The 13,165-nt window shown below is 52.0% G+C and overlaps 1 protein-coding gene across 1 annotated transcript; it reads left to right on the top strand.

The window, feature by feature from the left end:
• Positions 1-3,865: 3,865 nt before the first annotated feature.
• nod1 (nucleotide-binding oligomerization domain containing 1) lies at positions 3,866-10,963 on the top strand. The gene is made up of 12 exons (XM_068755414.1): positions 3,866-3,933; positions 4,080-4,182; positions 4,278-4,452; positions 4,746-6,546; positions 6,622-6,705; positions 7,310-7,393; positions 7,478-7,561; positions 9,440-9,523; positions 9,703-9,786; positions 9,851-9,934; positions 10,028-10,111; positions 10,767-10,963. Exons 1-12 carry the CDS (start codon positions 3,866-3,868, stop codon positions 10,837-10,839), a joined length of 2,808 nt encoding a protein of 935 aa, XP_068611515.1. The 3' UTR covers positions 10,840-10,963.
• The last annotated feature ends 2,202 nt before the right edge of the window (positions 10,964-13,165 follow it).

Below are 13,165 nucleotides of genomic sequence, written 5' to 3' on the forward strand. Positions count from 1 at the left end.
GCAGAAGCACTCGCTGCTGCCGTGTCCTCGTTGTGTCTGGTGCGAGTCGTGAGTCGTGTGACTGTGGTAAAACGGATGGACCGTTCCAAAGCAATGGCCCCCGGTGAACCGGGACCTTCACTCAGCCGAGCAGGAAATGTTTTCTAGAAATGAAATGGAACGACACGGATCAGTTTTGTCCCAGGTGTGTACAGGTGTTTCACAGAGGTTGCATTACCAAGCCTTGAGTCCCGGACCGGAGCCGGGTTGTCCTTGTTGTCCACTGGGACGCTGACCCACTCCGTCCGATGTCTCTGTCTCTGTGTCTCCACTGGCTGACAGAAGATGGGCAGTGAAATAACAATGCGTTGCGTTACGGGGTGTGAGATGAATGCAAGGGTGTGTTGCATGTGCCTTCATGTTCCTTGCACAACAAGAACCATTGCAGTGAGGGTTCCTCCAGACGTCTCCGGCCTGTGCGACTGACCTACTTATGCAGAACCATTGCAGTGAGGGTTCCTCCAGATGTCTCCTGCCTGACCTGCTTATGCAGAACCATTGCAGTGAGGGTTCCTCCAGACGTCTCCGGCCTGTGCAACTAACATAGAACCATTGCAGTGAGGGTTCCTCCAGATGTCTCCTGCCTGACCTGCTTATGCAGAACAATTGCAGTGAGGGTTCCTCCAGACGTCTCCTTCCTGATCTACTTATGCAGAACGATTGCAGTGAGGGTTCCTCCAGACGTCTCCGGCCTGTGCGACTAACGTAGAACGATTGCAGTGAGGGTTCCTCCAGATGTCTCCGGCCTGATCTACTTATGCAGAACGATTGCAGTGAGGGTTCCTCCAGACGTCTCCGGCCTGTGCGACTAACGTAGAACGATTGCAGTGAGGGTTCCTCCAGATGTCTCCGGCCTGTGCGACTAACGTAGAACCATTGCAGTGAGGGTTCCTCCAGACGTCTCCTTCCTGATCTACTTATGCAGAACGATTGCAGTGAGGGTTCCTCCAGACGTCTCCGGCCTGTGCGACTAACGTAGAACGATTGCAGTGAGGGTTCCTCCAGATGTCTCCGGCCTGTGCGACTAACGTAGAACGATTGCAGTGAGGGTTCCTCCAGATGTCTCCTGCCTGATCTACTTATGCAGAACGATTGCAGTGAGGGTTCCTCCAGACGTCTCCGGCCTGTGCGACTAACGTAGAACCATTGCAGTGAGGGTTCCTCCAGACGTCTCCTTCCTGATCTACTTATGCAGAACCATTGCAGTGAGGGTTCCTCCAGACGTCTCCTTCCTGATCTACTTATGCAGAACCATTGCAGTGAGGGTTCCTCCAGACGTCTCCTTCCTGATCTACTTATGCAGAACGATTACAGTGAGGGTTCCTCCAGACGTCTCCTGCCTGATCTACTTATGCAGAACGATTGCAGTGAGGGTTCCTCCAGACGTCTCCGGCCTGTGCGACTAACGTAGAACCATTGCAGTGAGGGTTCCTCCAGACGTCTCCGGCCTGATCTACTTATGCAGAACGATTGCAGTGAGGGTTCCTCCAGACGTCTCCTGCCTGATCTACTTATGCAGAACCATTGCAGTGAGGGTTCCTCCAGACGTCTCCTGCCTGATCTACTTATGCAGAACGATTGCAGTGAGGGTTCCTCCAGACGTCTCCGGCCTGTGCGACTAACGTGGAACCATTGCAGTGAGGGTTCCTCCAGACGGGTAGAAAGAACGACATGCCTAGCAGACGTAAAACATGACACAGCGGTCAGTAATAATGCAAGTTATTGTACACATTCACGTAGACAATACCTCGTAGTAGTAATACTACACCCAAACACCCGTGGGGCGGCTGTGGCTCAGTTGGTAGAGTGGGTCGTCCAGTGATCGACACTGAACCCCAAATGTCTCCCAGTGGGTCTGGCAGCATGGCAGCAGTCACCCACTGGAGGGTGAATGGGTGAATGGGTGTGTGAATGGGTGAATATGAGGCTTCATGTAAAGCGCTTTGAGCACTGCGAAGGTGGAGAAAGCGTTATATAAGTGCAGAACATTTACCATTTACCGTATACTCGCCCTGAACTTTGTGAGATAAATACTTCATGCTGGAAACACTCTGTCGGTTCTGAGTCGTCCTGGTGGAGGAAAATCACCAAGAACCAAGAACCGGCTGGACTCGATCCGGTTTGGTTGAAGATGTTTCACCTTCATCCAAGACTTCAAGAGTCTTCTTCAGTTCTGATTGACTGGTGGAGAGTCCAGGTACTTATACTACTGTGTACTACTCCAGTACCTGCACCCTCCTACAGCAGTACAAGTACCCGGACAATCCTACAGCAGTATAAGTACCCGGACCTTCCTACAGCAGTATAAGTACCCGGACCCTCCGACAGCAGAATAAGTACCCGGACCCTCCTACAGCAGTATAAGTACCCGGACCCTCCTACAGCAGTATAAGTACCCGGACAATTCTGCAGCAGTATAAGTACCCGGACGATTCTGCAGCAGTATAAGTACCCGGACCCTCCTACAGCAGAATAAGTACCCGGACCCTCCTACAGCAGTATAAGTACCCGGACCCTCCTACAGCAGTATAAGTACCCGGACGATTCTGCAGCAGTATAAGTACCCGGACCTTCCTACAGCAGTATAAGTACCCGGACCCTCCTACAGCAGTATAAGTACCCGGACGATTCTGCAGCAGTATAAGTACCCGGACCTTCCTACAGCAGTATAAGTACCCGGACCCTCCTACAGCAGTATAAGTACCCGGACCTTCCTACAGCAGAATAAGTACCCGGACCCTCCTACAGCAGTATAAGTACCCGGACCCTCCTACAGCAGTATAAGTACCCGGACGATTCTGCAGCAGTATAAGTACCCGGACCTTCCTACAGCAGTATAAGTACCCGGACCCTCCTACAGCAGTATAAGTACCCGGACGATTCTGCAGCAGTATAAGTACCCGGACCTTCCTACAGCAGTATAAGTACCCGGACCCTCCTACAGCAGTATAAGTACCCGGACCTTCCTACAGCAGAATAAGTACCCGGACCCTTCTACAGCAGTATAAGTACCCGGACCTTCCTACAGCAGTATAAGTACCTGGACCCTCCGACAGCAGTATAAGTACCCGGACCCTCCTGCAGGAGCGATGAAGGTGAAACGTCTCGAACCAAACTCGAACCGGTCCAGCTGGTTCTTCGTGAGACTCCGTGGCTCCCTTGATTCCGCGGTGTCCTACCGGACGTGAACGCAGCAGCGTGACGTCACTGCCCTCTGCTGCGGACTTTCACTTCCACTCCAGAACTCGGCTAACGTAGCAGCTCAGCGCGGAGCCCGTCCGGCCCACGAGGTTCGGTCCGGTTCTGTGTCTCTGACGCCGTGGTGAGGAGCTGATGACGCACTTCCGTTAGCATCGTGCTCTGCTAGCGTTTATTCAGGGTTCCGAACACAAATCTGGCGCTATTTGTCACTAACGTCAGAGTTCTAGCTGGACCTTCACACCCAGGAGGTTCTGGGTTCGGTGTCGCTTCGTGAACGAACAGGAAGCGAACAGCTGTCGTGGACAGAACATTAAGTTCTGACTCGGTGGAAGGCTTCATGGGGCGGCGCGGTGGCGCAGCGGGTAGCGCTGTTGCGTGTGTGTTGTGTGCTGGGTGGACTCTGACCTCTGTCCTTTAGGAGCATGTGATGAAGGCCGCGCTTCGTCTTCCTCACAGATGGACATGTCTTCTGGTCTGTGATGGAACCCATCTGAACCGCTCCAGGTAGGAGACCTGCTGCTCACACACAGAACCGCGTGGTTCTGGTTGTTCTCCCTCCGGCTCGGTGGACGTTGGGAGGAACTCAACGACGGTTCTGCTGCTTTTGTCCCTTTGCCCGGTGGAGATGGGTCGGATGGAGGAAGCCAGGTGTCTCCAGGTCCTCACCTGCCACAGAGAGCAGCTGGTGTCCAGGTGAGCGTTCCTCCGACGCCAGACAGACGCAGCCAGACGACGTCCGAGACGAGGCTCCGATGGGGGAGGGGCTTGGGAGCCTGAGCATCAAACCTGATTGGATGATCAATCCGCGCCTGTGAGAGTGTCTTTTTTCCGCTGTCCAGGCTGAGGAGTGTCCCGTGTATCTTGGACAACCTGCTGGCCTGTGGCTTCCTGTGTGAAGAAGAGGTTGAGATTGTACAGCGGACCCCCACCAAGACGGGTCAGGCGAGTAACCCCCCCCCCCCGTGGAGCGTTTGCTGGCTCAAGGACTGGTTAGTCTCGTTGGTGTCAGTAACAACAGGCTGTGGATTACACTCCAGGTGCGCAAACTCCTGGAGCTGGTCCAATGCAAAGGAGAGGACGCCTGTGAATACTTGATATACATCATATATAAAGTACGTGATGCGTATATCGATCTTCAGCCATGGTTGGAAGAGATCGAGTACAGTCCAAGCGAGGAGGTCGCAGGGAGGAGCGTCGTTAACACGGATCCCAGTGAGTACGGCGTTGGTGCCACGGAGACACATGTCCAATGTCCAATGTCCCGAAGTCGGCTCAGGACCAAGAGTCAGCACAGATGTAGCTGTGCTCTGCTCGGAGCAAGTGGCACCTGTGTGTGTGTGTGTGTGTGTGTGTCTGTGTGTGTGTGTGTCTGTGTGTGTGTGCGTGCGTGTGTGTGCGTGCGTGTGTGTGCGTATGACACGCATGCACACGTAACCACAAACGAGCTACCTCTAACGTCCTCATTGTCCTCCATTTCCTCCACACGGGGATCTTGTTCTCTGAAGTCAGCAGGTACTGTGAGAAGTTGAGGCGGGAGGTGAGCAGGGACAGCTGCTTCATCATGTCCTACGGGCAGCGAGAAGACACCCGCCTGGAGGAGCTGTACACCGACACGCGCATGGAGCTGCTGAATGACTGCAACGAGAGTCTGGGCTTCTTGGAGTGCTTGGACCAGCTCCTAGGAGACCATGCTGTCTTCAATCCCCAAGGTGAGACCATCTATGTAGTGGGGGACGCTGGAGTGGGAAAATCCATCCTCCTCCAGAAGCTCCAGAATCTCTGGTCCAAGAAAGAGCTGCAGACGGACGCCATCTTCTTCTTCAAGTTCCGCTGCAGGATGTTCAGCGTCTTCAAGGACAGAGAGGAGATGTCCCTCCGAGACCTTTTGTTCAAATACAACTGCTACCCTGACCACGACCCAGACAACGAGGTGTTTGACTACATTCGGCGCTTCCCTGGGAAGCTGATCTTTACATTTGATGGCTACGATGAGATTCAAGAGGAGCTCAGCCTCCTGAATGTGCCTGAAGTCGTGTCCCCCGATGACAAAGCACACCCCCTCCAGCTGCTCATCAGCTTGTTGAGTGGGAAACTGCTCCACGGCTCCATCAAGGTGCTGACGGCCCGAACAGGAGTCGAGATCCAGACCCGGGTCATTCGTAAGAAGGTGGCTCTGCGGGGGTTCTCGCCCTCGCATCTCAAGACGTACATCGATTTGCACTTTAAGGATCAAGAGCACAGAGACCTGATCTCAGCCCGACTGGATGCTAGCCCCCACCTGGCTGGGCTGTGCTCCATCCCACTGTTCTGTTGGATTGTCTTCAAGAGCTTCAGACACCTGGGCACCGTGCACGACAGTTTCCATCTCCCTGAAGCCTGCATCACCATCACGGACATCTTTCTCCTTCTGTGCGAGGTGTTTCTCAGCCACTCCGCCTCGCCTGCAGCAGCGCTGCTAAAGAAGAGCACCCGGTGTCCTTCGGACATGTTCAAGGGGGGCCTCCGGCCGCTCGCAGCGTTCTCCAGACTAGCCCTCCAGGGTACGGAGAGAGGAAGCTTCATTTATAGCCAGGAGGAGGTCACCGAGTGTGGGCTGACGGAGGAGGACCTGCTGCTGGGCTTTCTGAGGGCCGTCGGTGAGCACGATGCGCCGGGCAGCCCGCCGACGTTTGAGTTCCTGCACGTCACCCTCCAGTCTTTCTTGGCAGCCTTCGCTCTGGTGATGGACGAGCGAGCCGGTCCCAGCTCCATCCTCAAGTTCTTCACGGAGTGCAGCAGGGAAACGCAATCGTCCTGTCTGCCGTCTGGCTTCTGTGTCAGTCCCAAGGAAAATGAACAATTTGAACCCAATGAGCACCTTCAATTCGCCAATCTGTTTTTGTGTGGACTCATGTCCAAGGCTCACAAAGGCCTGACGGACTATCTGGTGTCTCCTGTGTTACTGAAGAAAAAACGGGCCTTGCTAAAGTCCTACCTTTCAACCAGCGTGAAGTCCCACATTCGGGGTTTACCCCAATATGACGGGGACGGCGTTGAGAAGGTCCACGTGCTGCCCGGCTTCCTGTGGATACTCAGGTGCGTCTTTGAGACCGGCAGCAAGAAAATAGCTCGGATGACGGCAAAGGGCATCACAGCGAGCTACATCAAGCTGAACTTCTGCAACGTGTTCTCTGGGGACTGCACGGCCCTGAACTTCGTGCTGCAGCACCGGCTGAAGCTCCTGGGACTGGACATGGACAACAACAACATCAGCGACTACGGGGTGATGCAGCTCAAGCCCTCCTTATGCAAGATGGTGGAAGTCAGGTAATATGAACAGAAGTAGCCCCCCCAATAATATCCAGGAACGTTTCAGGATCTCGTCCCTCTGCTCATTGCCAGATTGAGTGTGAACAACCTGACTGATAGCAGCATCAAGGTTCTAGCAGAGGAGCTGTGTAAGCACAAAGTTGTGGAGGTCTTGGGGTGAGTATGTGGCCCCCGCTCTCAAGAACCAAACACACAAGTACCGGGAAATCAGTAGAACGTCCTAAGAGTCAGCAACCTGCCAGCCGTGATGTTCAGATTCTTTTTCCTCATTTTTATTCAGAATTCAGAATTTCTACTTCAAATAGAACCAGAAATATACGCAAATACTAGGGCTGACAACAGACGCCGGCGCCGACTACTGACGCCGGCTCCGACTACTGACGCCGGCGCCGACTACTGACGCCGACTACTGACGCCGGCGCCGACTACTGACGCCGACTACTGACACCGGCGCCGACTACTGACTACTGACGCCGACTACTGACGCCGACTACTGACACCGGCGCCGACTACTGACGCTGGCGCTGACTACTGGCGCTGGCTACTGACACCGGCGCCGACTACTGACACCGGCGCCGACTACTGACGCTGGCTACTGACACCGGCGCCGACTACTGACGCCGACGCCGACTACTGACACCGACGCCGACTACTGCCGCTGACGACTGACAGCTCGCCACGTCGTCTGTATGCTGACTGATGACAACGGTTCCGCTGATGTGATCCTCTGGTCTTTTGATGAACTCTTTTATGCCCTCAGTCTTTACAACAACTGCATCACTGACGCCGGAGCCAAGTTAGTTGCTCAGATAATCGAAGACTGCCCAAAGCTGCGAGTCGTCAAGTACGATAACATTTGAATATCATGAGAATTATAAAAACTGTGTTTTCTGTCTCTATATTAATACTGACATGGCATTTTTCACAGGGTCGGTAAAAACAAGATCACGAGTGAAGGCGGGAAGCATTTGGCCAGAGCCATTCAGAAGAGCAGGTCAATTTTTGATGTGGGGTGAGACTTCACTTCTGTTGTCTGTGGAAACAGGTTAGATTGGCTCTTTGCTTGTTGAAATGTGGACCCCATCCTGTATGAAACTCCCACCAGGCAGAGGAAGCCTCTTGGATGAAAGGTTCTTTGTCATTGTCGTGTTGGTGGTGCCAGTGAGGTGCACAGAGAAATGTACAGCATGAAGAGTGAATGAAGCTCCAACCACACCAAACAACCGAGCAGCGATAGAGATGTTCAAAGCCAAAAACCAAAACTTACAATCGCGAAATGGTAGCTAAGCTCAAGTTGACTTTTTAATCCAAATGTGGAATTAAGGCCATGCACACGAACACGGGAGTGTGGAGCTGAATTATTCTCTTTTTGGTCCGTCGTCTGCACGTAAACGCCGTTTTGGCCCGTCGTCATAAATTCCACATTCTCGTCTTTTAATCCAGGGTTCTTGTCTTTTATTCCAGGGTTCTTGTCTTTTATTCCAGGGTTCTTGTCTTTTATTCCGGGGTTCTTGTCTTTTAATCTGGGGTTCTTGTCTTTTACTTCGGGGTTCTTGTCTTTTAATCCAGGGTTCTTGTCTTTTACTTCAGGGTTCTTGTCTTTTATTCCAGGGTTCTTGTCTTTCAATCCAGGGTTCTTGTGTTTTAATCCAGGGTTCTTGTCTTTTACTTCAGGGTTCTTGTCTTTCAATCCAGGGTTCTTGTCTTTTATTCCGGGGTTCTTGTCTTTCAATCCAGGGTTCTTGTCTTTTATTCCGGGGTTCTTGTCTTTTAATCCAGGGTTCTTGTCTTTTATTCCGGGGTTCTTGTCTTTTAATCCAGGGTTCTTGTCTTTTATTCCGGGGTTCTTGTCTTTTAATCCAGGGTTCTTGGTCTCTCTGTGCCGAAGCAGTTTTAACCCCTTCATTACCTCGTTAACGAAGCTAATCAGCTGTTGATAAACCCGAGTTTTAAGTCTGACTCCTGGTTTGTCTGTTAAAATAAATGTTTCTTTTCTTCCTCCTCAGTTGGAGGAGCAAAGAAGCTCTCCAAAGACGTTTGCTTTTTATTAATTTTCGCTAGTATCACGTGACCAATAAAATTCCGAGGCAAATGTTATGTTGGAGAAAATCCAGTCGTTTTTCAAAATAAAACACCTTTTAGACCAGGGGTGGGCAAGCTTATTGATCCACGGGCCACAATTGGTTTTAAAATTTGACAAAGGGGCCGGGCCAGGAAAAGATGGATAGAGTGTTTGTTTGAGCTAATATAAATGACACGTAAAAGCCATTCTGAAAGGATTTGGGCTTTTACAGCGAGCAAAGCGTGAATATGCAAGGCTCATTGTACAAATTACAGGGACAAGGTAAAGTCAATGAGGCTTAATAGTAATAAAATGTATTCTAATGATATAATTTGGACATGTTCGGCGGGCCGCATATGGCCCCCGGGCCTTAGTTTGCCCATGCCTGTTTTAGACGCTAATAATCGATACAACAGAAATTGTATAAATGAGTTCTTGTTTCTTTGCGGCCTGGTAACAAATGCCTCACGGACCGGTACCGGGCCGCGGCCCGGTGGTTGGGGACCACTGGTCTACACCTAAACCCTAACCCTAAACGGAGTTTTTGACCCGTTTTCTCGCCGGGTCTTGCTTGTGTGGTGAGATTCAATGTTTTGGACTTTATTTCTTACATGCTAACTGACTGTTCATGAGACTCTTATTCCATCATATGGCGGAACAGACGGAATGTAGACGTGTTTCATGCCCGTTGCTTTAATCCACAGCAGCTCACAGATCTGACATGCAGGCGTGGATGCAGCCTTTTAACGGAGGAGGAACGACTCAGTTTTCATGTTTGTGTAGCAGCAGCCTTTAGCTGCTTGATGCTTTTGATGTTCTTCCATGCAGAATGTGGGGGAACACAATAGGCGATGAAGGAGCAGAAGCATTTGCTGCAGCTTTGAGGCGCCACCCAAGGCTGACAAACCTTAGGTGAGAAGACGACTACCTGTAAAAGCAACAGGAAGCCACTGGTGTAAGGTGTTTGGATAGTCATTTCTCTGGGTGTCCCACATGCCAAAGTGTCCATCGGCCAGACGCTGAACTGCTCCGGTGGCTGTTCCACTGGTGTGTGAGTGAGGTGTGAAAGGATTGTGTTGTCTGTGATCTAGTCTCTCAGCCAATGGCATCACTTCTAGAGGTGGGAAGTTCCTGGCAGCGGCACTGAGAGAGAACACCGTCCTCAGGATATTTTGGTAGGCGGCTGACTAGTTCCCAGTTACATGCTGCAGTACTCTGTGTGACAGTCCGTGTTCGTAGGCTAGTGCAGAACGAGCTGGATGATGACGCAGCGCCACAGTTTGCTGAGTTGGTCCAGGAAAACACCGGTTTAAGCCACCTTTGGTAAGGAATCCACGTCTTTACTGGGATGCTCAAAGCGGAGCAGAGCTGTCGGATGCCCTGGTCGGTTGCTGACTGATGGATGCTCATCTGCAGGTTAATCAACAACCAGTTCACTGTGAGTGGCATCAGAGTGCTGGCCACGGCCTTGGCTCACAACACAGCGCTCCGGGAGATTAGGTGAGGATGCGGAAGCTGCGTGTGCTAACATTAGCAGCCATAAGCTACGGCCCTAGCTTAAGTCATGTGAAATAAGACGCTATGTTGTCTCACCCTAAAATGACATTTCTCTTTGTGTACTCATCCGCATGCCGATGGGAAGTAGTGTCCTGAAACGTAGTGGTCCCCAACAGGGTTATTATAGTTAACGAAAACTAACGAAAAAACGAAAACTAGAATTGAAAAAACATTTTCGTTAACTAGAACTAATAAAAACGATAATTAAAATAGAACACGAAAACTAACTAAAACGAACTGAATTAGAGAAAACAAATTCAAAACTAACTAAAACTAAACTAGAATTAAAAATCCAAAACTATTATAACCCTGGTCCCCAACCACCGACTGCTTTACCCAAGTAGACATTTATTTTCCAATAACCGTGTCCCAAAACACTTGGGGTGTCATTGTCTCCCGTTAGCCCTCGATGGGACACACTTGGGGTGTCATTGTCTCCCGTTAGCCCTCGATGGGACACACCTGGGGTGTCATTTTCTCCCGTTAGCCCTCGATGGGACACGCTTCGTGTGTTATTGATTAGCTAGTAGGTGGAATAGTCACTAGAAAGCGCTGACTGCATCTGTTTGACTTGGAATGTGTGTTTGTGTTCCTCCAGTCTGAAAGGAAACCAGCTCTCTGAAGAGGAAGAGGAGCAGTTTGCGTCAGAGGACAGGCTGCGCTTCCACTGAAGGTTGGGGGTGGAGCAAAAGGAGCGTCCGGGATTCCTTCACCCAGACTGGAACGACATTCACCAACAACTTCCTGGTCCTTACCTGCCTTGCAGGAGCCTATCACAGCTGGTTATGGGTGAGGGCGGGGTACACCCCGGACGCGTCGCCAATGCATCCTGGGGCCACACAGAGACGACTCGCACACACTTACGGACAATTTGGAACAATCAATTCAAGTTGCATGTTTATGGAGAGCCCGGAGAAAACGCACGCAGACACGGAGAGAACATCCAACCTCCACACAGATGGGATTCAAACCCAGAACATTCTTGCTGTGAGGCGACAGTGCTACCCACTGCACCACCCTGCCACCCACTGAGGAACCAGACAAAAACAAGAAAACGTTTCTCTTTATCAGTGGACGATGATTCACGGTCATCTCCCGTCAGTGGAAGTGTTGGGCTGCAACCAGAGGTAGCTGGTAGCTGGGACAACCGGGGACGTCTGAGGAAGGGTTAGGCTACAACCGGAGGTAGCTGGGACAACCGGGGACGTCTGAGGAAGGGTTAGGCTGCAACCGGAGGTAGCTGGGACAACCGGGGACGTCGGAGGAGGGGTTAGGCTGCAGCCGGAGGTAGCTGGGACAACCGGGGACGTCTGAGGAAGGGTTAGGCTGCAACCGGAGGTAGCTGGGACAACCGGGGACGTCTGAGGAAGGGTTAGGCTGCAACCGGAGGTAGCTGGGACAACTGGGGACATTGGAGGAGGGGTTAGGCTGCAGCCGGAGGTAGCTACGTCTGATGAAGGGTTAGGCTACAACCAGAAGTAGCTGGGACAACCGGGGACGTCTGAGGAAGGGTTAGGCTACAACCAGAAGTAGCTGGGACAACCGGGGACGTCTGAGGAGGGGTTAGGCTACAACCAGAAGTAGCTGGGACAACCGGGGACATCTGAGGAGGGGTTAGGCTGCAGCCGGAGGTAGCTGGGACAACCGGGGACGTCTGAGGAAGGGTTAGGCTACAACCAGAAGTAGCTGGGACAACCGGGGACGTCTGAGGAAGGGTTAGGCTACAACCAGAAGTAGCTGGGACAACCGGGGACATCTGAGGAGGGGTTAGGCTACAACCAGAAGTAGCTGGGACAACCGGGGACGTCTGAGGAAGGGTTAGGCTGCAGCCGGAGGTAGCTGGGACAACCGGGGACGTCTGAGGAGGGGTTAGGCTACAACCAGAAGTAGCTGGGACAACCGGGGACGTCTGAGGAGGGGTTAGGCTGCAGCCGGAGGTAGCTGGGACAACCGGGGACGTCTGAGGAAGGCGCTCCCGCTGGCTGCTGATGGAGCTGGTAAAAATGTTACAAAAGCCATAAATGGTTCTATGATGTCATTCTGTAAATAAATCAACAACAACTGTCTTTGAGTTTCATTTGCACAGAGGGAGCAGGTGAAAGTCGACAAAGCCTGCCAGGGAGGGGTGTGTGAGAGGGACGAGGACACATGGCGACAGGTGCAGACTGTATGTAACAAGAAGGGGACAACAGAACAGTGCCCAGTTATCGGAGGACACTGGGGACAGGGTAGCATGAAATGGACCTTATATCGCGCGTTCTCCACCTTTGGCGGTGCTCAAAGCGCTTTACATGAGGCCTCACATTCACGCATTCACACTCCAGTGGGTGACTGCTGCCATGCAAGGTGCTGCCAGGCCCACTGGGAGCAACTTGGGGGTCAGTGTCTTGCCCAAGGACACTTCGACATGCGGACAGTCGGAGCTGGGGTTCGAACCACCGACTTTCTGAGCACTGGACGACCCACTGAAGACACAAACAGGAATGTTCCATTACACTTACCTGCGCTACGATGTGCCAAATAAAAGTAAAATAAATAGTTGAACATGACCTGAAGTTGCCTGAACCGGGTCACCGTCCTCTTCTGTCACCTTGTCCGTGCATGCCCACCATCCTGCCCCTCCTTCGGGACTAGCTGTTTGTCCTTGCCGTGCGCCTTCTCGTAGCAAGGTTGGGGGGAAGGCTCCGAGCCCTGCTCGACCCATTACCACCGTGCCCACCAAAGCTCTGTGATGGTCATTTGGATTGCTGCATTATCCCCGAGACTACAGCCAAAGACCGTGCCCAGGCTTTTGACCGGTTCCTCTGTGCTGTGCCATCCCATCACTTTTCCCCTGTTCAGCACCATGGCCCTGGATTTAGTTGGTTTGAAGCTCATTCTTGTCCAGGAGACTTTCCCAGGCCCTGGAGTATCGCCCATATATCTGAGCTACATTAGTAAACATGAAATGCTCAGACCTAAATCCTTTCAAGGCAAACATTAGAATCATCCGGTGCG

Source organism: Brachionichthys hirsutus, chromosome 3, assembly GCF_040956055.1.
Source record: "Brachionichthys hirsutus isolate HB-005 chromosome 3, CSIRO-AGI_Bhir_v1, whole genome shotgun sequence".
NCBI classification, from domain to species: Eukaryota; Metazoa; Chordata; class Actinopteri; order Lophiiformes; family Brachionichthyidae; genus Brachionichthys; species Brachionichthys hirsutus.